We start from the raw sequence: 22878 nt of genomic DNA on the forward strand, positions 1-22878 counted from the left end.
GTTTTCTATACGCACGTCTCCCCCGCCTCTTGCCCTTGCGCATGCGCATTGGCAAGGATAAACCCGGGTGCGGCTTACCGTCCCTGAGGGGAGGAACTTTCTCTAAGCCTCGCCCCCGCTTTGACCTGATCTTGGCCCCGCCCTTTTCATCGCGCGCGCGCAGTGTGGGTTGGGTGGGGCGGAGAAGAACGGGGCGGGTCAATGGGAGGCGGAGTCTTCCCTCGCCTAACTGCCCCTCCTCTCCGCCCTCTGTGCTCCTGCGCAATATGGTTCCCCCGCCTCGTCCCCGGAGGGGCGGAGCTTCCCTTTGGCCGCGCCCTCCGTCCACCTGCGCGGGTCGCGTTTGGAGGCGCCGTCATAGGGACGCACGCGTGAGCGGGGGCATGCGCAGTGCGGGGAGCCGGCTTGTCAAGGTGAGACTGCTGAGTAGGTGTGAAGGGCCGTGCTGGGGCCCCTGAGGGGAGGGGGCGAAGTGGGGGCGGGGCCTTGTCCCTGCGGGGAGTGTGTGAGGGAGGGATGCGGTAGGGGGGTCCTCCCTGGGGAGAGGAGGCCGGGTGGCCTGGGAAGGGGGGCGGTGGTTGCCCCTGTGGTTTTTCTGGCTTGATGGAAGCAGGGCGGGTGGAATGGGCATCTGGCCTGGGGGGGGGGAGGTTTGGCTCTTTTTGGTGGGAGAGGTATGGGGGGGGTGTACCTCTCTTGAAAGGAAAAGGAGTACTTGTGGCACCTTAGAGACTAACCAGTTTATCTGAGCATAAGCTTTCCTGAGCTACAGCTCACTTCATCGGATGCATGCAGTGGAAAATACAGTGGGGAGATTTTATATATACACACAGACCATGAAAAAATACACATTGTAAGGAGAGTGATCAGTTAAGATGAGCTCTTACTAGCAGGAGAGTGGGGTGGGGGGAGGTATTTTTTCATGCTTTGTGTGTATAAAAAGATCTTCTACACTTTCCACAGTATGCATCCGATGAAGGGAGCTGTAGCTCACGAAAGCTTATGCTCAAATAAATTGGTTAGTCTCTAAGGTGCCACAAGTACTCCTTTTCTTTTTGCGAATACAGACTATCAGGGCTGCTACTCTGAAACCTCTCTTGAAAGGGAGGGGGGTTAGTTCTCTGGGGTGAGAGGGGTGGAATGCCTCTGGGCGGGGGAGTGTAGGTGGAGGAGGCATGGGGGGGGCGTTTAAGGAGGGTCTTTGTCCCTCTGTGTGGATAGGGGAGGGAATAAAAAGGGAGGGGCATACCTCCTGGGGATGAAGAGCAACTTGTCCCTCAGTGAAGGAGGGAATGCTATCTGATCATGAGCCCTGCTCTTCCAACTTTCCTTCTAGGACATCCAGCAATTCTTCATCTGTTGCCATGGGATGTCTGTTCTCTCTTGGTAGTAATGTGTCTTCCAGGCAGAGAAGAGAGAATGATGAGGACTTACTAGACAGCAGAGATCGTGAGGAAGACATTGCCAAATTTCCATACGTTGAATTCACCGGTCGGGACAGCATCACCTGCCCAACTTGCCAAGGCACTGGCTGTATTCCCACAGGTGAACCTATCTGTATTGAAACTTCACTCCCAAAGCATTTTACTCATGGGCTAGAAACCTTCCTTATTTAGGTAAAACTCTTATTCATTTCAGGATCTGGTTCAAAATTTCCCTCTTTGATTTCCAAATCTCTTCTGAAGTGTACTTGGCTGCCCTTGATTGTTTCTCTTTCTGCTACTGTTTTAGTTTCTTCTGTTGAATAGAAAAAGTTTTTGAATGAACTTTCGGTGTAGAAAGAAGTGTGCACTGAATTAGGTTTGTACTCATCCCATATCTCCTAACAAGTTCCTTCTTCAAAGCCTGGTTCACTTCCCAAGACCAAAGCTCCTAAATAGTGTTTGAGAATCTTAAGGCACTGGACTAACAAAGAAAAGGTTTCTTGGGCTAGATAGTCTCATAGTGGGGCCATCTGTCCCATGGTGTTCTTTAACTGTCAAGGCAAAGAAGCAATGAGACTGTTTATTCAAATCCATCCAGCTGGTAGCTGTGATATTTGCATTGTCCGCTACAGTCTAGGAAAGCATGTTCCTTCTCATGTTGAGGGAGCGCAATATTAAAATGCATACTCAGAAACCCTTGGCGGCTTTTAGTCATTTCCAGTGCCCTCAGTTTTAGGGAGCTTAGTGCATAGTGACCTTGCAAATGGGTGGAATTGACAAAGCTTTTTCCTTTTTGTCTTCTAGAGCAGGTCAATGAGTTGGTGGCTCTAATACCATACAGTGACCAGAGGCTACGTCCCCAGAGAACGTAAGTTCAGAGTAAAAGAGTCTAACGTGTCCACTGATCTTTCTCATGAAGAATAAATGCGACTGCTTCTCATTTGGTGCCTGGTTGTACTGCCACAACTAAATATTGCACTGGCTCTGCATTTCCTTTTGTGCTGCCTTCCATGCTCTAGTTTAATCTAAGATAATGCCATCAAACACTTCTTCAGCTGTAACTAAATATTTCCCATTAACTCCCACTCTTGGGATGTGCATGAAAACCCCATTGCTACTCCAGTTCATGCCTTTTACGTTCTGAAAAGAAATTCTGGCTTATCAACATCAGAAGCACCAGATTGAAAACATTAATGGGGGGGAAATGACTCTGTGAGTGCCATGTTTACACTTTTTGGTATACTCAATCCCTTTCTTTTTGGTAAAATGCCTCAGTTTAAAGGGTTGCCAGTTCTTTATTTGAGTCGTTTAGACACTATCCAATTTAATCTTATTCATGTAAGAGTAGCACTTATTATTTGTGATATGTTTCTCCAGGGAAGCTTGGGTGCGCATTGTCTGATAGCTCGGGGAGGGGTTTATGTATAGCACTTGATATTTTTCCAGGGATCCTTTGTTCTTTCAGTCCTTTTTCTTCTCCTAGTTTTTATACTGCTGGAACTTCATTAGTAACAGCTGGTGATCTAGTCTCTCATTGTATGGGAGGAAACAGTGCCCATTGGCTTTAAACAAACAAGCCAGGACTTTGTGAGAGAGAGGAAGATTGGCCCAGTGGTTTGGGCAGTAACCTAGGACATGGAAGGACCGAGTTCATTTCCCTGCTCTGCCACATATTCCCTGTTTGATTTCAGGCATGTCACTTAGCATCTCTGCGCCTGTGTTCTCCACATGTAAAATAGTACAGGGCTATCATTTCTATCTTACAGGCTTGTTGTGAGGATAAATACGTTAAAGATTGTGAGGTGCTCAGATGCTACGGTTATGGGGACCATACAAGTAGCTTAGATCTGTGGTTTCCTCATGACTGCTCCAGAGACTTACTGGGTCACTGAGTCCCTCTGTGTCATGGTTCATGCATATGTAAAGTGGGGATAATATGCTTCCTACCTTCCACGGAGCCTTTAAAATCACTTCATGTTTGTAAATTGAGACTCTCCAGTCACAAGTTCAGTATCAGGGCAAAGTGGGTAAAATGTTCATGTCTGTTGCAGGAAGCTCTATGTGCTGCTGTCTGTGCTACTCTGCCTTCTGATATCAGGGCTGGTGATTTTCTTCCTGTTTCCACACTCGGTCCTTGTGGATGATGAGGGCATCAAAGGGGTTCAAGTTTGGTTCGACCAGAAAAACTCCATTGTCATTCTTGCCATCACGGTAAAGCTCTGTCTAATCCTTTTGTCTTGAGTGAGTTTGCTGCTGAACTCTGGAGGACTCTGATTCTGATGCGTCTTCTCTCTTTCTTGATACAGACCACCCTGAGGATCAGAAACTCCAATTTCTATTCAGTCGCAGTAGCCAGCATAGCCAGCCAGGTGCAGTACATGAACACTGTGGTTGGAACCCAACAGATTACCAATGTGTCTCGCATCCAGCCGCTGAGCGACAAACTGGTATTACAGCCTTTCTTGAGTATGCACTGGGGCTTAAACTGTAGAGAGTATTGAACCATCCCCTACTGCTGGTGATACTGGCCTTTGGAAGTGACCCACAGCCTAATGGGTCCCACTGAAGAAGTTAGATGACTTATGACTGAGGCCCCTGTACTAATGAGCGGGACCTTCTGCACAGAGAGAGACACCCTCCCTTCTTCCTCTCTCCTCCCAGCTTGTGCACTAACCAGATGGGACCCATAGCTACATTAAAATGCAAGTGGTGAGATATCACCAGTGAGGCTTCATATCTTTGACCAGTTCCTTGTGTAGCTAACCACAGCCTGTCCTGGAAATGCAGAATTGGGGTGGGACTAGACAAGAATAAAGAAGTTAGGGCTGACAGGAAAAGAACAAATCTAGAAAGAAAAAAAGCAGGAATGAAGGGTCTACTACATATATTGATGAAAGAAGAAAATGCTGGATAGACACTAGGGAAGTTGATGGTTTTAAATGATTGAACGTTGAACTGTTTTTACAAAACTTAACAAAGTAAGTTGGGTGGGACAAGGTCAGTCTGGACAGTGTAGTTAAGAAGTAATTGGTAAGCGGTAATATTAAGATCTACAAGTCTTAATGCCTGCCAAGTGATATGGCAGTGACCAAAAAAAACCCCCCAACCCAATGCAGCCTTTGGGACCACTATAAAGAAGTGTTATGCCAAGGTAATCTCCTTCTGTTCAGCTATGGTAAGGCTACATCTGGAATGAGTTGTTGGGTTCCAGGGAAAAGATGCTGATAAATAGGAGGAAATCCAAACAACATCAGAAATACTTCTGGGGGTGAAAGGGGCTGACTTTGGAAGAAGGATTAAAAGAAACTGGTTTAAGTGTCACTTGTGATATATTGGTTGACAAATATCTGAATGCTGTGAATGTCTAGAAGAGGGAGACATTTGTCTAAAGGGGTCAAATTAAAGTATAACTAGAAGTAATAGGATGAAACTAAACCAGGGAGAATCTAGGCTAGAAGAGGAACCTTCCTGACACTGAGATGTACAGGCTAACCTTCATCTACAACACAGCTATAACCAAGTCAAGAGACTCCATTTACAGCATTGTTGGGTCCTGTCCCATGACACATTTTAACTGTGGTATTACTCTGTTTCCTGACTCAGCGATGGTTGTGTGGATTAGGCTTTGAATGGTGAAATAGTCTCCTTGCAGCTAAAGTGTCTTATAGCTGGACTGGACAAAGCACAGGAGAACGTATTGTAGGGAATAACCTGACTTGGTTTAATACTGAAGGTCACTTGCATCTCTAATTTCTGATTTCATTTTACTATTTGCTGAACATGTCTTGTCCTTTTCAGGTGAATTTCACTGTGAAATCCGAGATGGGTGGACCTTTCTCCTATGTGTAGTAAGGATTATTTATCTCTGCAGTTCATGCAAAGAATCTGCATAAATTGGATATCACTGAGTAAACTGATCTGACTCCTGCGGCTTTATTTAACGAGTTCCTGTTGGTCAAAAATATCAGACCCGACAGGTCATCTGTACCACGTTTTTCAAATATAAAAAAATTGTTAAATGTTCTGGACAGTTCAGCCAGAGCAGCCCCGAAGCAAAAAGGGAGTTCCAGGCTGTCCAAGAAATTTTAAAAATGCCTTTCTAAAGTTTATGGATCAAACTCTGTTTTAGTCTTTCTTCCAACATGTTTCTCTGTTGGTCTCTTACAGTTTCTTTTGCACATTACCCAAGGTCAAGGTGCATAACATAGTGATCTTCATGAGGTATGTAATTCTTCTTTTGCTCTACTGCACTCTGTTGACTGGAAATAGAATTGCAGTGACAAAATTACAGACTTATCTTAGACTTGAGTTCCTTCTGTCTGCTGACACATTGGTCAGTCCAGTTCCTTCATTGATTGTGATCACTTGCTAGTTGTGGCACTCCTTCCCAGATGTGCAGATTTGGTCATTGGGATTTGATGTCTTGAGATACCAGCTTCACTGAGATCTCATACTTGCATTTTGAGCTTCATTTGCACCTATCGTCTTCAAGTTTTGGTTTAACTGGACTGTTTCTGTTGCAGTAAAGTTTTACCTTAGCGGGTCACAAACCTAACAACAGAACCTTCCTCTTTTATCCGGGCTTGGGACTAGCACTGTTGCTTACGGTGTGACAGTTTAACCTGTAGCACTGCATACCAATTCCGTCTGGGAAGCATCCCAAGTTAGTTTCATGTGTCTGGAGGTCTGGCCAGCTGCTAGGAGATACGGCTGTGTAAAGTGTGAGGTCACCCTCTGTAGGAGAAGACAGTTGGTGGAAGAACTGGGAGAGGGATGGGGATGGCAAAGCAGGTGATGGTTGTATCTGAAGAAACTTTCAGTATCTGTCATACAGATTCCCACTGTGATCTAGGGGCCGAATCTCTAGCTCTGTTTTCATGAGTATTCTGACTGACTGCAGTAGGACTACTCAGGTGAATAAGGGCTTCAGAGACCAGCCCTGGCTGCAGGCAAAGAAAAGCTGTGTAATGTGGAAGCTGAGTGGGCCTTTAATAATCAAAGGGGCTTAGTTTCTCCTCTATTCTATAAGCAGCAGAGGGGAGGGCTATATGTGCCTATTCCTTGTGCCTTCTGTGTAGCAGTGATTCCCATGTCAGTCTTGGCTTTTGGCATGGGAAATTTGATTCCACTTTTAAGTAGGGCACAATGTGGATTGCTGCCTATCTTTAAGAATATGGTGAGTGTAAATTGCAGCAGGCTGCTGGCCCCAACAGCTGTGAAGAATGCAGAACAGTTAAAGCTTAGTTGCATAGATGTGAAAATCTGATATGCACCCTGCAAATTCTGGTAAAGAAAGAAAATGTCCCACAAACTAACAGACATCCCTTATCTTAGTACCTCTATACCAATGATAAGTGCTGTATAAATGCCCAATATAGTCAGCAGTTTTTGAGGGGAAGGAGATTACTAAAAAGCAGAGCCACTCCTATTGCTGTCTGATATTTTCATCAGCTCTTCCCAGATTAGTGTCTTTAGATTTAAGTGAATTAAATATAACCTGTCCTATCTGAGCTGAACTGAATCTCTCTCTTCCAGAACATCAGTGAAAATCTCCTACATCGGCCATGTGACTCAGAGCTCCTTGGAAACATATCACTATGTAGATTGTGGTGCTAATTCCACAGCTGTCCAGGACCCTCGGCCTGTGTCCACCCCACCTACTCTAGATAGTGTAACCAAAGAGAGGAGGATACTTTGAAGACACCGGAGTCAACTAATACTTCTCTTGGGGAAGTGATCATGCAGACTGACTTTTATTATAAATTAGTACCTGTAGGCAGGATCACTAGGTAGCTTTTAAATGGAATTAGAGGGATCATGGCTGTCCTTGGAGAAACTTGGAGTGAACAGGAGGTGTCTGAAATCATGTGGCACTTCACATTCATGCATATGCAACTTGGCTGCACTGCTTACGTTTTAGGCAGCGATTTGAGAGCATGTCCACTTGTGATCTAGTCTGATCCTCCCCAAAACGTGCTGAGTTCCCACCCACTTATAACTTGACATTGATCTGGTATTTAGATATTGCAACAAATTTCTTAGAATTGAACCCAGAAGAAATCAAGGAACTGTTTTAAATAATCTTTGACTTAATGAAAGTCAAAGAAGGCTTCAGACTCTGTCATTGCCTTAGTTTTGCTGCTGCTTGGTGGGCTCTGCTCTTTTTTTTTGGTCCTTTTCGGACAAAAGTGCTGTTTCAGTGAAACTCCTCTTGCCCCTCATTCTGCTCAGTGGCAGCACACCATTAAAATACGTTATGGCATTTTGTTAGTAGGATTTCTACGTATAGTCATTCCAGGAGAGAGTGGCACTCATATTTATTCTCTGTAGCTGGAACTTGTGACAGATGCTGGAAGGGGAAATCATTGGAACTAACCAACATACGTTCTATTTGAGGTGCTGGTTTGCTTACTGACCCTCAGAAAACTTGGTGTCCATCTCCAGTGTATCAAAACCCTGCCGTCTTAGTGATGGCTGTGTTTCAATAGGTGCAGCACTCCAGTGGTGTCGTCATACTGATTTCCTTGTATGGACCATATAGCTCTTGGGCCTTTTTCCTTCATGCAGTGGTTTGAAGCTACTGCTCTAGATATATGTTGTATTGAGAGTTCTTGGGTGTCACTGAAGCTAGGGAACCTATAACTGAGCAGTTCGATCTGTGTACTTGCTGCATTCTTTTAACAGGAAAACTTTGTACCAGTTTGTAAGGGCCAGTATTTTAGAATACCATTTTTGTACTTCTGTATATTTTCGCTAAAGGAAGGGATGTAAAGATTACATATGAAGTATCCTTGTGTAGATTCTCCAGACATTGGCTCACTTTTGCATGGGGATTTGTCTGAGCGCAGACTTGAGCTGATTTCATTTAAGTTAATGGGAATTGCCTGTCTCAAATGCTCATTTTAGAGATGCAGTTTATATCTTAGGATGTATAATAGCCAGTTAACCCTGATACAGAGGGCTAAGCACAAAGTATTTTAGTTTTCAATTCTTCACTTCTTATGCAGGACAAATGATTCTGTAGGCTGCTTCTGAGCCAGACTCTTGCACATCATGATTTCAGGGTTCTTAAATTCACTGTAATTCAACTCAGCTTCCCCATTTCTTTTGGGCTAAATCAAACGGCATCTTTCTCTATCATACTTTAGAGGAAATAGCTATGCTAGTGGGGAGGAAAAACCAAACAGTCAGAATCTGAAAAGGAAACTGATATCTAAAATGTTTCATTGAAGAAAGCTTGTTATTATTAGTGTGAAGTAGAAAATGAACCTGTTTTAAGAAAATGTTACTATTGTATAGAATTGCACTTTATGGGCATAATTTGTAGAACTGAATCTTGCTAGACAAATAAAATCTGAGATTATTTACCACTAAGAAGTATCATTTGAGTGGAGTAGTCCCTGGCTCTTTTAATCTCCTGCATTTCTGCCCTGGACTTTGAATACTTTATACTGCAACTGGCCTGACGTGCCACTCTCAACTTCTTAGCTGGCTAATCTATGTATTATCGATTTGCAATACTTATTGACTTGTATTACAGTAGTATCTGGTGTCCCTAATCGTGGATCAGTGCCCCAGCATGCCAGGACCTGTACAAACACACACAGAGGGCTTACGCCAATCTCTAACTACTCAAGGTGAGGCTGATGTGGGATAGCCTGCCCCTTGTGTCTGCCTACTTTGGTGTTCTTGCACCTTTCTCTGAAGAATCTAGTGCTGGCCCCTGCCAGAGATGGGATACTGGACTAGATGGACCTTGGCTCTGCTCCAGTGTGGGAGTTCCTGTGTCCGTACAGAGATGGTCTCTCGCTCAAAGAGTTTGCAATAGAAATACTCTAGCATCAAATGTTTTTCTCCTGGATAACATATCCCTTTAATCTGCATTTTGTCCCATTTTTCTTTATGGATCTTACCAAATGTACTAATGTGTTCTGTTCCCTATGAATTGGTGAATGTTAGAGCCCAAACACTGAACTTCAGAGAACCACCTGAAGTACTCGGTTAATGCTTTTACACTGCTGCACTAACTAAAATATCGCCCATTCTGAGGCTGTATGGTCCAGAGTGTGCTATGCCCTACAGATCAGGGGCAGTGTAAAGTAGGTGCCCAGTTGCATCCAGCTGTTAAGATACCACACTCTGCCTACAGCAAGAAGGGGAAGACTGTAATCCATTCCTGCCACCCACATCTGGAATCCTTGGAAGGCACTTCACAGATGCAGCAGTCTTCTTTCTAGGTCTCCCCTTGCAGTGTGGATATTTCAAATGTCGTGTGCTCTGAAAGGGGCAATGCATTCTGGGTCACGCAGCTCTACAAACAGGGCTTAAGTTGTAATGAAAGAGGTGCCCAGGGCTCAAGAAATTTTTTTTTTTTACTTTTCTGACTGACACAGCAATCCCAGAGATGCCAGGGTTGAGCCCTGGCAAACCTCTGCACAAATCTTAACTTATGTCTAAAAATTAGGACTGTCAATCGCAGTTAACTCACGTGATTAACTCAAATTAATTGTGATTACAAAAATTAATTGCAATTAATCACACTGTTCTACAATAGAATACCAATTGTAATTTATTAAATATTTTTGGATGTTTTTCTACATTTTCAATATTGATTTCTGTTACAACAGAATACCAAGTGTACAATGCTCACTTTATATTTTTTATTACAAATATATGCACTGTAAAAATGATAAAAGAAATTGCACTTCAGTACTTGTATGAGGTGAATTGAAAGATACAATCTCTTTAGTGTGCAAGCGTAACTTACAAATGCAGATTTGGGGGGGGTGTTACGTAACTGCACTCAAAAAGAAAACAGCATAAAACTTTAGAGCATACAAGTCCACTCAGTCCTACCTTTATTTTGCCAATCGCTAAGACAAACCAGTTTGTTTACATTGACGGGAGATGCTGCTGCCTGCTTCTTATTTACAGTGTCACCTGAAAGTGAGAACAGGCATTCGCATGGCACTTTTGTAGCCAGTGTTGCAAAGTATTTACATGCCAGATATGCTAAACATTCATGCTTCGGCCATCATTCCAGAGGACATGCTTCCATGCTGATGATTCTCGTTAAAATAATAATGCGTCAATTAAATTTGTGACTGTACTCCTGGGGGAAGAATTGTACGTCTCCTGCTCTGTTTCACCCGCATTGTGCATATATTTCATGTTGTAGCAGTCTCGGATGATGACCCAGCGCATGTTCATTGTAAGAACACTTTCACAGCAGATTTGACAAAACGCAAAGAAGGTACCAATGGAGGTTTACAAATCTGAAGTGCCGTCGAAAATCTGAGCGGGATGAGGTGTGGAGCATGATTTTAGAAGTCTTAAAAGAGCAACGCTGATGCAGAAACTACAGAACCCGAACCACCAAAAAAGAAAATGAACCTTCTGCTAGTGGCATCTGACTCAGGTGGTGAAAATGAACATGCATCATGGACTGCTTTGGATTGTTATCAAGCAGAACCCATCGTCAGGATGGAAGCATGTCCTCTGGAATGGTGGTTGAAACATAAAGGGACATATGAATCTTTAGTGCATCTGGCACGTAAATATCTTGCAACGCCGGCTATAACAGTGCCATGCGCATGCCTGTTCTTGCTTTCAGGTTACATTGCAAACAAGAAGCAGGCAGCATTATCTCCTGCAAATTGTAACCAACCTTGTTTGGGTAATTCTGACCAAGAAGTAGGAGTGAGTGGACTTGTAGGCTCTAAAGTTTTACATTGTTTTATAATTTGAATGCAGGGTTTTTTTGTACATAATTCTACATTTGTAAGTTCGACTTTCATAAGGAAGAGATTGCACTACAGTACTTGTATGAGGTGAACTGAAAAATACAATTTTTTTGTTTAACAGTGCAAATATTTGTAATCAAAAATAAAGAGCACTGTACACTCTGTATTCTGTGTTGTAATTGAAATTAACATTTGAAAATGTAGTAAACATCCAAAAATAATTAAAATAAATGGTATTCTATTTGTTTTACAGCATAATTAATTTTTTTAATCACTTGACAGCCCTACTAAAAATCATAACATATGATTAGGTTGTGATCTAATGACAGTTCCCTCTTCCCAGCTGCCTAACTCTCTCTATCCCAAACCCATGGTACACCTTCCAGCTGTGGAAACCCTTCCAGCTACAATCACACTGTCCCCTTTCCTCAGGACCCTGATAGAGACAAGCCTATAATTTTCACCCGTTCTCAGTTGTGTACCTACTTGACCCTTGTGGTATTGAGGAGCGCCAGTTCTTCCAAGAATTTGCGGTCCTGAATTTTTGGGAGGCATTTCTTTCTTTCAGCTGAGCCAGTGGTTACGGCCAGGGCTAGAACCTACACCTTGAAATAAACTCTGTTGCTCTTTTTTATTCAGTTTGTGTCTTAAGAAGAAGGAAATTGAATTAAAAAAGCCCTAATTGTGAATTCAGCATAACAGATGAAGATTCAAATGTGAGAGTATCATTTAATTCTAAAGTTAGGGATGATTTTAGCACCATCAACTTGTCCCCACGTGGGCTAATTTAGGCTGATAAATGCCTACTGCCTGGGCCAAATCCTTCTCTCACTTAGTGTTGTGAACTCTTGTGGTTTTTATCATGAGGAACTCAGGCGTAGTTCATGTTTTTTCTTCAAGCCCCAGTTGGGCTTCAAATTAATAAGACTAGCTTAAACTATGAGATCTTTTTAAAAACAAGGAACTTTGGGTTCTTTTTATTTGCCTTCTGGTTTCCAAACACAGGGTTCAGCCTTTAAATCAACATGGGGCCTACTTCATAGACCTGGGTTCTTTTCCAGGTTGTTCCTATGCCTACTTGGTGACCTTGGGCAAGTCATGTACCCTTTATGCCTCTTTATCCTCATTTTTATGGCTGCAGAAAGATGCTGACAGCCTTTGAAAAGCACTGTGAGATCTACTGCTGAAACTTGCTGAATAAGAGCTACATAGGATACATCGCCTGAGATTGGTTGGTATAGGGTTAGCTAGAATCTACCTGCAGGCTTGCATATGGTGCCAACATATGAGGATAGCAGCAGCCCTTATATAACCCATGCTAATCAAGTATGGCTCTGTCCCCCTCTAGGGGCTAACCCATGTATAGAGGTTTATGACACTGCTAGAATTCTTTAACTCAGAGGCCTGTGGCTCAGAGCCAGCGCTCATGGCTTCGGTTGTTGCTAACAACCCACATAAGGACATCTTATTACGCTTACTGGTTTCACTGGGAGCTGTTGTGCTTGTTTTTTCTCTGGCTGTTCATGTGCATGTCACCTGCTGCCTTCAAACACATTGTACGACACTTACAAACGCTGGTTGCAGAGCTTTGCTGTGTAGTGGTTTCCCGCATGAGCCTGCCACTGAGTGATGAGTCCACATTAGAAGCATTTGGCATTTTAAAGTGTCTCTTTAAAATATGTATTTTTTTTAAATCAAGCTGGCTGTTTTTAATTAATTTCTTGTGACAACAAATTAAGGCTGTGATCCTGCAAGGCTGTAGTCATGTATTTAACTTGACCCAGGAATAGCTCTATTGACAGCCGTGCAGTAGCACTAACCCCAAATGTTCAAGAATCATGAGTCTGGGCTCAGAAAATCAGGGGACTTAAAAATAATTACCAGTAAATAAATTTGGAGGTTTTTATTTGCCTTCTGATGTTTGAGACTTTTGGTTTCATTTCAAGGTCTTCTCCACAACTGTGAGTTCTATGCAGTTTTTAAAAAAAATGAAAACTGAGTCTCATGTAATCACTGGAGTCCAGGAGCCATTTTAGTTAAATATTTTTAATTAAAATTTTTTATTTGTGGTGTTTTGGTTTGTCATGAAAGATCCCAGATAAGATAAAACATTATTTAACAAAGATTACATCAGCGGGCAGCAATTAATACAAATAAAAACAAATTCAACAATGGTGTCTTTATTTTATTTTTTTTAATAGGAAAAGCATTCTATCTTTAGTGTGGACAAATAAGGGAAGGGAGTGGAGTGGGGAGATGGGCTGAGAAAGACAGGGGAACAGAGTTGTTTCACAAGCAGTGTGTGTGAACTCTCTACCATGCTTCAAATTGGTATTGTAAAATATATTTTTTTTAAAAAAGTCTATTTTACATATATAAAGTAGTACATATTCCTTGGTTTGTTTGTTCCAGTCTTCATGTCACCAAAGGGTCATTTGAAAGCAAGGCAAGAGGGGGTAGGTTAGAATTAGCAAGCAGTTTTGGGGGTCAATCCACATGCTTAGTTTTGGAAATAATTGTTAGAAGAAACTTTAACTAGCTAGCACCCAAGTCCTTATTACGGCAAGTGTTTTCATGTATATCCCCTTCACTTGACAGCCACGGCAATACCAAATGTGTAAGACGTAGGGAAGATGTAACACAACATGTCAGATCAACCTTGAGAGCTGCTCTTGGCCTCCCTGGGCCATTACTGGGTTCCCCCGCCTTTCTTTAAATATTCCCACTAAATCTGCCACAGACGAGAGGGAGCATGTGCCCAGAAGTCCCTTGATCAGCACCGTTACCTTGTAGAATTAGTGATTTCCCGTACAGAAATCTCACAGCTTCTGTGTTGTCTGCTCCTGTGATCAGTTTCAAGATTTTTTTTTTCCTTTTTAATTTTTTTTTATTTTTATTTTTTTTTTTGTATGAGGTAGCTTAAAACCAGGGAAGTTTGAGACTGGACCCTGAACCTTCCTTTATCTTGGTTTGGAAAAAAAAAAAAAAGTTAACAAACCGAGAAAGGGATGAAGGGAAAGCGTTAGAATGCTGGAACTTCCTACGGAGAGAGACAAAAAATAAAACCTCAGATCAACCTGTACTTTCCAACAAAGGTTTTTTTTATATCAGTTGATGTTAAAAAATACAGACTTGTTTTACAATAATAGCACCATTGTATTATACACAGTACTCCTGCTGATGATACACACTGGGGGGAGAAGGGTCGGTTATACCTGTGCTTGGGACATCCATTTTGTAAGGAGGGGCCTTCACACCTGCCAGTTAGATTCCCACCTCCGTCTGACCCAACAAGAGGTCTTACAGGAAGACAATAAATAAATAACACTGTGATTTTATTCCACGGTCTGCCCAGTGATGGCTTTAGAAATAGACAATAGTCCAAAATGTAAGCGTGTGGATGTATGGCAATTGGGGGATTGACTCACCCATTCAGTGCAGAAGTCATACAAGTGATTGGAAAGTACTCAGGTCCTTGGGGTGGGGGGGTTGGTTTGTTTTGGTTCTTTTTAATGGAATTGGACTGGATTTTTTTAAAAAATGTTGTGGTTTTTTTTTTTCCTTTTTACAAAAAGCAGACTGGCCCAACGTCAACGCCAAACTCCTGATCGGCCCCACCAATGTCCATAGGGGCAATATCGATGATGGGCAGGCGCGAGGTCTTCTGTGATCGGTATTCAATGACTGTCTTGCCCCATTTGCCAGTGTGTTTCTAGGGAGAGAGAACGAGACCAGGGATTACTAGATGCTGCAAACACCATCAAAACTGGCCTCTCTGAAGAACAGATTCCCAGTCTGGCCTGGTTAGAATTTCACAGCCGTGTTCCCAGGGGACGTCTATGCTATGGGGACGTCTATGCTATGGGGACTATCTCTACGCCAGCATAACCCCATCATGTAGATTCACAGATTCCATGGCCAGAAGGGACCATTGTGATCATAGGCACTGACTTCCCCTCTGCCCCGCAGGTGCTCGACCCCCCCCTTCCCAAAGTCCCACCCCTGCACCGTCCTCGCTCTGCCCCAATTCCACCCCCTTCCCCAAAGTCCCCGCCCCACCCTGCCTTTTCCCAGCCACCTCCCTGCCCCTATTCCACCCCCTTCCCCCAAGTCCCCACCCCTGCCCCACTTCTACTCCACCTCCTCCCCTGAGTGTGCCACGTCCCCGCTCCTCCCCCTCCCTCCCGGAAAGTCCTAAGCGCCGCCAAACAGCTGTTAGACGGTGGGCGGGAAGCGCTGGGAGGGAGGGGGAAGAGCGGGGATGCGGCACGCTCAGGATGCGGGGAGGAGGCGCGGCAGGGGTGGGGGGAGCTTGGCTGCTGGTGGGTGCGGAGCACCCGCTAATTTTTCCCTGTGGGTGCTCCAGCCCTGCAGCATCCCTGGGGTCGGCACCTACGATTGTGATGATCTGATCAGACCTCCTGTATAACAACACAGGCCACAGAACTTCCCCCGACATCATTCCTAGAGCTGATCTTCTAGTAAAACAGCCAATGTTGATTTAACAATTGTCAGTGATGGAGAATCCACCACCACCCTTGGTAAGTTGTTCCCGTGGTTAATTCCTGTCACCGTTAAAAAGAGGTTTTATACTCACTACGGGAACAGCACCTCCGCAGGTGCCAGTAGGTAGGTCAGTGGAAGCATTATTCTGATTAGCTAGCTGCAACTACCCCAGGGGCTAGGTCAGCATACCTACGGCATGCAGGAGTGTGGATTTTTCACACTCCGTGTGCGAGAGCTATGTCGACCTACATCTGAAGTGTAGACCAGACCTCAGCATGGCACTGGGCTAGTGCGAGATGCGCAGGGCTTGACACTCACAAATAAACGTTTCAAGTGGGTTAGTTAAACTGCATTAAATATCCGTGTGGACGCTTGGCTTCAGAATTAATTTGTTTGGTCTTAATTCACTGTGGAAGCGAATGACTCCGCCTCTGACCATGGCAATCGACACTCTAGAGGTGATACTGGCGGAGCCTCCTGCTGTAGACCAGTTTACGCTGCGAGGAGGAAGAGTTCTGCCGGCGTAGGGACACCACCTCCCTGCACAATCTTAGCTCTGCTGCCTGAAGCCCTCTCTGTGGGCGTAGCTATGGCATTAGGGAGTGTTTTTTCACACCCCGACCAATGCCAGTATGTGTTTTAAGTGTAGACCAGGCCTATTACCCTTACTACTTGTCTGTGCAATGCTTAGCACAGTGGGGCCCCAATCTCCAAGAGGGGCAATAGGTGCCATGAGGAAGGCCATCTCCCTGAAACTGAGGTGCACGCAATCACTGCTTTTGAAAATTTTGACCCCCCCCACCCTAAAAAAAAAAAACTCCCATGTGCCTCAGTTTCCCCATGAAATGGGGATAATGGCACCAACTGACCAACCAGCCCTAGCTCATTGTGAGGATTAATTAGCTCAGGGGTGGCCAACCTGGGGCTCCGGAGCCACATGCAGCTCTTCACAAGTTAATATGCGGCTCCTTGTCTAGGCTTCGGGGCTGGAGCTACAGGTGCCAACTTTCTAATGTGCCAGGGGGGTGCTCACTGCTCAACCTCTGGCCCTGCCCCCACTACACCCCTTCCCACCCCCTCCCCTGAGCTTGCTATGCCCTCACTCCTCCCCCCCCTTCCAAGCCTCCTGCACGCCATGAAACAGCTGATCAGGAGGTGTGGGGAGGGATGGGGAGGCACTGATCGGCAGGGCTGCCAGTGGGCAGGAGGTGCTGGGAGCGGGGTGGGGGAGCTGATGGGGGGCTGCTGACATGTTACTGTGGCTCTTTGGCAATGCATATTGGTAAATTCTGGTTCCTTCTCGGGCTCAGGTTGGCCACCCCTGAATTAGCTGATGTCTATAGAGAACTTTGCAGATGCCCTGCTATATAAACCCTAAGCAACGGTAACTTCCATCAGCTTACCGAGCAGCCATCCGCCAAGGCACTGTATGTGAATCTGCTGTTGCCCTCAGCTCTGATCTCGACGTCATTGGATCCCTGTATCAGGATGGCTTTCTTCAGGTTGCCAGAAGCCTCGTCCATGTAGGCAATGCTGTTCTTGCAGTGATAGGTGATGTTCTGGGAGCCTTCGGTGGACAGGAGGCGCAGGAAGGTCATCTGGATGTTGGCAGTGTTAGGGGCCAGGTTGTCATCTCCATAGCTAAACTGGAAGGAGAGATCGAGATGGTTAGTGAGTCTGGGTAGCAATGGGCCTAGAACGTCAGCTAGGAAGGTAGAGGCAATTGTGGAAGACAATCTTAGACCTGTCTTCTAAGATGTGTCTAAGACAACCTCATTTCCCATTGCCTTCCAAGTGTACTTGGGTACCTAACTTCTCTGGGCTCCTGTGAAAACCCCACATGGTTAAAAAAAATCAAGAGGAAATTCAGAAAGTTGGCATGAACTGCAGAATCATCATCCTCATCCTCATCCCGCTGTTAACATATTCTAAATTTCAAAGGCACCCCAGATCTAAAGGCCTTTGTGCTAAACAAGAGTAAAACCTAAGTGTGGAAAAGTCAAGGTGCTCTTGTTACCAATGAGCTGGGAAAGTGTACTTGAGTAGGGCACAGTTCATTATAATATATGAGGCTTGATAGTTCTCAGAAGAAGCCAGGGAAAAGCAACACTCGAGTAGAAAGTTTCTATAAAAAAATTCCCCACAAAAACAATCATATTTCCCAATAGCTGAGATGCCCTGTTACCTCTTTTGGATACAAAACACCAGATTGTCAAAGGGATTTAGGTGCCTAGCTCCACCTTTATTAATCTGGCCCTTCATGTTTTGCTACTAACTGGCATGCTAGAGATTGAGAAGAGATTCTAAGAATTCTTATTTCCTTTGCAGATTTCACTCCACTTCGACACTCCCCCTTCTTTCCCAGGGTCAGTATGTCTGTTTACATCAGTGTTTGAGAGACGTACTGACTTTTCAGGAACATATTATCCAATTTTTTCCAGGTTTTTGGGGGGGGGGGTGCGGGAGAGATTTGAAATTTTGATGAACATTTCCATTCCGGTTCATGTGACACGTCAGCCAGCTCTAGTCTTGAGCCCGTATTTTCAACCATGACTAGTAATTCTGGGGGGATTTTGTGGGGCGCCCAACTTGAGACATCTTAAAGAAGACTGATTTTCAGAGGGCGGTTGCTCAGCCTTTCTTGAGAATCAGGCCCCTTTGGAGGGGTTTCAAGTGGAGCCCCCTAAAATCACTGCTCACTTTGGAAAAATGTGAAGCTGGATATAGAGGTAAAGAAAAGGGCTCTCCCTTCGAATAGACCATAGATCTCTCATCCCACCCCTAAACTCAACTCCTCCCCCAAGAGAGGCCAACTCCGGCTAGTTTGAAACACTAACCACAGGCACTTACGTGGAATCCACCATTGATGGTCTCTCCAAACCAGATATGCTTCTTCTCCTTGGTCTTGCTGGTCCACCAGTTCTTCTTGGGAATGCTGGAGGGGTTGGGATAGACGCATGTCTCGCCAGTCTCCATGTTACAGAAAACCTTAATGGCATCCAAGGTACAGCCCTGGTTAGGGTCGATCCAGTAGTCACCTGCAATGGCAGAAACACATGGGAGGTTGGTGTCTCGGTAAAACTAGGACTCATGGGGGTTTTTTGGTTTGGTTTTGAAACTCAGGAGAGAGGTGGAGGGCTGTGATGGCAGAGGATAGTGCAGGTCAGGAATGAGGTGCATCCACAGAGATGTGCGTTGGAGGGGAGCCCAGGGCTGGAATAGCAGGGATGCTACAGGTAAGGAGTGAGGTGCATCAGCATTGTGTGTGTGTGGAGAGCGCAGGGCTGGAATAGCAGGTGGGCAGTGCAGGTGCATTGCGATGTGCATTGTGAGAGAGACTTATGGGGGAGACCTCCAATGGAAGAGCAAGGAGGCGTGTGGGTTGAGACTGAGGGGCATCGGCAGAGCTGTGTGCGTGGGAAGCTGAGGGCTGGAATAGCAGATCAGCAGTGAGGTGCATTGGCAGAGTGGCAGGTGGGGAGGTTTGCACAGCCCCCCGCCCATACAATGCCTGAAGGGTCAGTATTTCAGAGGAGGTGGGCAGGGAGGGATTCAGAAGCTGAAACGCCTTGGTTCCCTCCTGGCTCTGTGGCCCCTGCAGCCCTGGTGCTGCAGATCACCACGCTCAGCACCCGGCTCTGTGCCTGGCACTCACCGCTCTTCCACTCAGGGTGGCAGAGTTTAAGGTCACGGCAGGTCCGGGCTGGGTTCTTCTTGGAGCCCTCGGGGCTGCGGATGCTTTCGATCTGGTTGTTGAGGGATTTCAGAGTGGCGTCGACCTCAACATCATGCTGGCGCAGGTCGCTAGAGGCCTGGTCAGCTCGCATGTAGCGCATAGGGTCAGGGCCTTTCTCAACCTGGCCCAAACCAGCGAAGGCCGACATGTCAATGCCGGGGCCTGGGGGGCCAGGAGGTCCAGGGGGTCCAGGGTTTCCAGGGGGACCCTGCAATGGGAGGGGAAAGAGACAATCCTTGTTTAGAACTCAGAGCCAATCTCCATCCTGTTGCTGTCCCCATGTCCCCCCATTGGGCTCAGCAAAGGGGAAGACAAGGCCCCGTCGAGCTGATGAATGGATTTACCTGTCTCCTGGCTGCTTCTCCGCTAGGAGATTGAACTGGCAATGACAGCCAGCTGCTGAGGTTACACTGGGGTGAGGGAGTCACTGTGGGGGTGGACCCACTAGGGGCGGGTCAAGGTAATGGAGCCCCTGAGGGAGAGAGATGGTGGGGGAACAGTGTTGCTGGGTGCAGACTGGAGTGACAGAGCCAGTTAGGATGAGGAAAGCAGTCGGAAATACAGCCGCTCGGTGGGAATTGGGGTGATAGAACTGGGGGTGACAGAGTCACTTGGGGCAGATCAGGATGATGGAGCTGCTCAGGGTGGATTGGGGAGATGGAGCTACTTGCGGGAGATGAAGATGATGGCGCAGGTCAGGGTGATGGAACCACTCAGGGTGGTTTAGGGTGATGGAGACACAGTACAAATGACTTCAAAGCATGTAAGTGTCCTGCAGCTGCACTTCACAGGAAAGGCCAAGCCTTTGGTCGGGTATGGGGCTATGAGCTGCCCCATTCGCCGGTAGAGTTCGAGTCCTTAAGGCCCAGGTTGAAAGGCCGGCAGCTCTGCTAGGGGCACAGTACTTACAGCAGGTCCAGTTTCGCCACTACGACCACGAGGACCTGGAGGACCAATCGGACCGGGCATGCCATTTGAACCATCTTTGCCAGAGGGACCAACAGGGCCTGGGGGACCCTAGAAAAGATTCACAAGGGGGGAACTGAGAGCCAGGCCGTGAAAGAATCATGATGTAAAAAGACACCTGCAAGCTCAAAGGGCTCTGTGCACTAATGAGGCAGCCAGGCTAATTCATAATGCAATGAATGGGGCACCTTGGACTTCCCCATCCATCCCTCTGTTACGTGCCATGGCCACTGAGAACCCGACTACATCTTCCTTTGCTGCTAATGGCTAATGGAGACTGACCTTAGTGCAAATGATAAGGAGAATCTCCACCCGCTGTTAGCACTGTAGGGGCAGTGACACACAGAGCAGCACTTCTCATTCCATCCAGCAGAGGGCACGGGTGTGTGTGTACACAGCTCACGACCTTACATTGGAAGTACAGAGTTCTTTATCCAGGTTACTAAAATCTCCCTTGAATTTCTCCTCCTTGAAGCTGGAAAGAAGACTAAAACCCAATGTCCTTTTTGCCCGTAATGCTGTTGATTATTTTCTGCACTTTGCTCAGCTTGGCTAAGCAACTGACTAGGCCATTTCACTTGAGCCTGCACTGTGCTGTTCCTTGGTCCCCCGCTACCCTCCCACGCTCCGGGAACTGGACTTACCCTGGGACCAGAAGGACCAGATGGACCAGTAGCACCTTGATCTCCAGATGTACCCTGAAGGGGGTGGAAACAGAACCACTTAGTCATATCTCAGCATCTGGACAGCTTCCCTCTGGGGGTGTGCAGAACCTTGGCCAGGCAGGGGATTCTGGGTGGGCAAGAGCAGCCCTTACCCAAGGGCTAGGTTTGGTGTCTCTGAGGCATGAGCAGCCCAAAGCCGGGTGAGGCCTGGCCCAGTGGAGGGCCCCCTTTAGCCACGCCAAGAGAGGCTGTCAGCTTCTCGCTTGGCCCAAGGCTAGGAGCTTTATGCTACAGCAAGACCAACATGGTGGGGTGGCCCAGAGCCCCCTGCGCTCCCCTCTCCCAACCCACTTCCCTCAGAGAATGGAGGAAATGGGGGGGGCTGATTTGTTTGACTCCAAAGGGAGCAGTTGGGGTGGAAGGGCTCTGGCGTTGGAGGTGGTGGGATGTCTCAGCTCTTGACAGGCCTTCAGTGAGACAGGCTGCCGAACCTTCCAAGACACACAGATGGCTGGGGCCATGGTAGGAGCAGGATTATGCTCATGGGGCCAAGGCAGGGACACAGCCCAGTGCCCCTGCATCAGCCCTGGCACGGCATGTTCTGTCCCGAGTCCTGCGCCGTGAGCTCAGGCCAAAGATGAGGCTCTGATGCTGAAACTTACGGGAGGTCCAGGAAGACCCTGCAGACCAGTGAATCCTCGGTGACCCTTCAGACCTCTCTCACCAGCCTCTCCAGCTTCACCCTTGTCACCACGAGGACCTTGAGGACCCTGAGAGGGGTGAAAGAGAAGAGCTTTCAGCCTGGAGCAGGAAAGGTCAAAGGCCAGGGCGTGGTCCATCCCAGAGGGCCAGGCATGACACATGCCATAGTGCAGAGTGCTGGGCACGAGACACACTGCAAGGCATGGCGCAGCCCAGAGTGCATCCCCTGCAGCTGGATGCAGTGCCGGTCTGTGCATCCCACAGGAGTTCCAGCTGGGAACCCCTTGCATCTGCCTCTCCAGAATCACGCAGCAGGAGAAAAGTATACAGAACAAAAGGGAAAATTCCCTCTCACAGACATATATCAGCCAGATTTCCAGAGGCGCTGAGCAGCTGCAACAGACATCAGTGGAAACAGTGGGTGCTCTGCCGCTCGGGGGACCAGGCAGCGTATTCCTCATGAGGATGACTTACCGGCATGCCACGTGCGCCTGCGGGTCCGGAGGGACCCATGGGGCCTTGAGCGCCCTGGAAAAAGACAAAGGTTGGTTATAGACATCATAATGACCCTATGAACGAGTCATCCATACCCTTTGTAACGTTTGAAGGGTTGTTGTTGACTCCTAGTTTCCAAGACTGGAAGGGTCAACTGTGGTCATTTAGTCTGATTTATTAGTCTGACTTATTCCCAAATAATTCCCAGAGCAGGCCTTGTAGAAAAATGCCCAATCTGGATTTCAAATTGCCAGCAACGGAGAATCCATCATGAGCCTTGGTAACTTGTTCCCATGGTTAATTACCCTCACTGTTAAAAAGGTGCATCGTATTTCCAGTCTGGATTTGTCTAGCTTCAGCTTTCAGCCGCTGGATCGTGTTAGACCTCTCTCTGCCTGACTGAAGAGCCCAGTGTTAAATATGTGTTCCCCAGGAAGGTACTTCTAGCCTGTGATCAAGTCACCCCTTAACCTTCTCTTTGTTAAGCTAAGCAGATTGAGTTCCTTGTTGCTGTCACTATAAGGCAGGTTTTTTTAATCCTTTAATCATTCTCGTGGCTCTTCTCTGCACCCTCCCCAATTTATCAACATCCTTCCTGAACTGTGGACACCAGAACAGGACACAGGATTCCAGCAGTGATC

The 22878-nt window shown here is 46.3% G+C and overlaps 2 protein-coding genes across 2 annotated transcripts in view; one reads left to right on the forward strand and one right to left on the reverse strand.

Moving 5' to 3' along the window:
- The first annotated feature begins 311 nt into the window (after positions 1–311).
- Positions 312–8801, forward strand: TMEM106C (transmembrane protein 106C). The gene is made up of 8 exons (XM_077838235.1): positions 312–413; positions 1337–1545; positions 2229–2292; positions 3476–3635; positions 3731–3871; positions 5223–5272; positions 5592–5645; positions 6960–8801. Exons 2-8 carry the CDS (start codon positions 1365–1367, stop codon positions 7120–7122), a joined length of 813 nt encoding a protein of 270 aa, XP_077694361.1. The 5' UTR covers positions 312–413; positions 1337–1364; the 3' UTR covers positions 7123–8801.
- Positions 8802–14732: 5931 nt separating this feature from the next.
- The window catches only part of COL2A1 (collagen type II alpha 1 chain), a 65607-nt gene continuing 57461 nt past the window's right edge, over positions 14733–22878 (reverse strand). The window contains exons 48-55 of the mRNA XM_077838234.1: positions 22217–22270; positions 21703–21810; positions 21020–21073; positions 20319–20426; positions 19329–19617; positions 18524–18711; positions 17077–17319; positions 14733–14879 (exon numbers count right to left, since the gene is read on the reverse strand). Of these exons, the coding sequence (XP_077694360.1) occupies positions 14733–14879; positions 17077–17319; positions 18524–18711; positions 19329–19617; positions 20319–20426; positions 21020–21073; positions 21703–21810; positions 22217–22270 (1191 nt within the window). The remainder of the gene's footprint in view (positions 14880–17076; positions 17320–18523; positions 18712–19328; positions 19618–20318; positions 20427–21019; positions 21074–21702; positions 21811–22216; positions 22271–22878) is intronic.

This window comes from Eretmochelys imbricata, chromosome 20 (assembly GCF_965152235.1).
Source record: "Eretmochelys imbricata isolate rEreImb1 chromosome 20, rEreImb1.hap1, whole genome shotgun sequence".
In the NCBI taxonomy this organism is placed as follows: domain Eukaryota; kingdom Metazoa; phylum Chordata; order Testudines; family Cheloniidae; genus Eretmochelys; species Eretmochelys imbricata.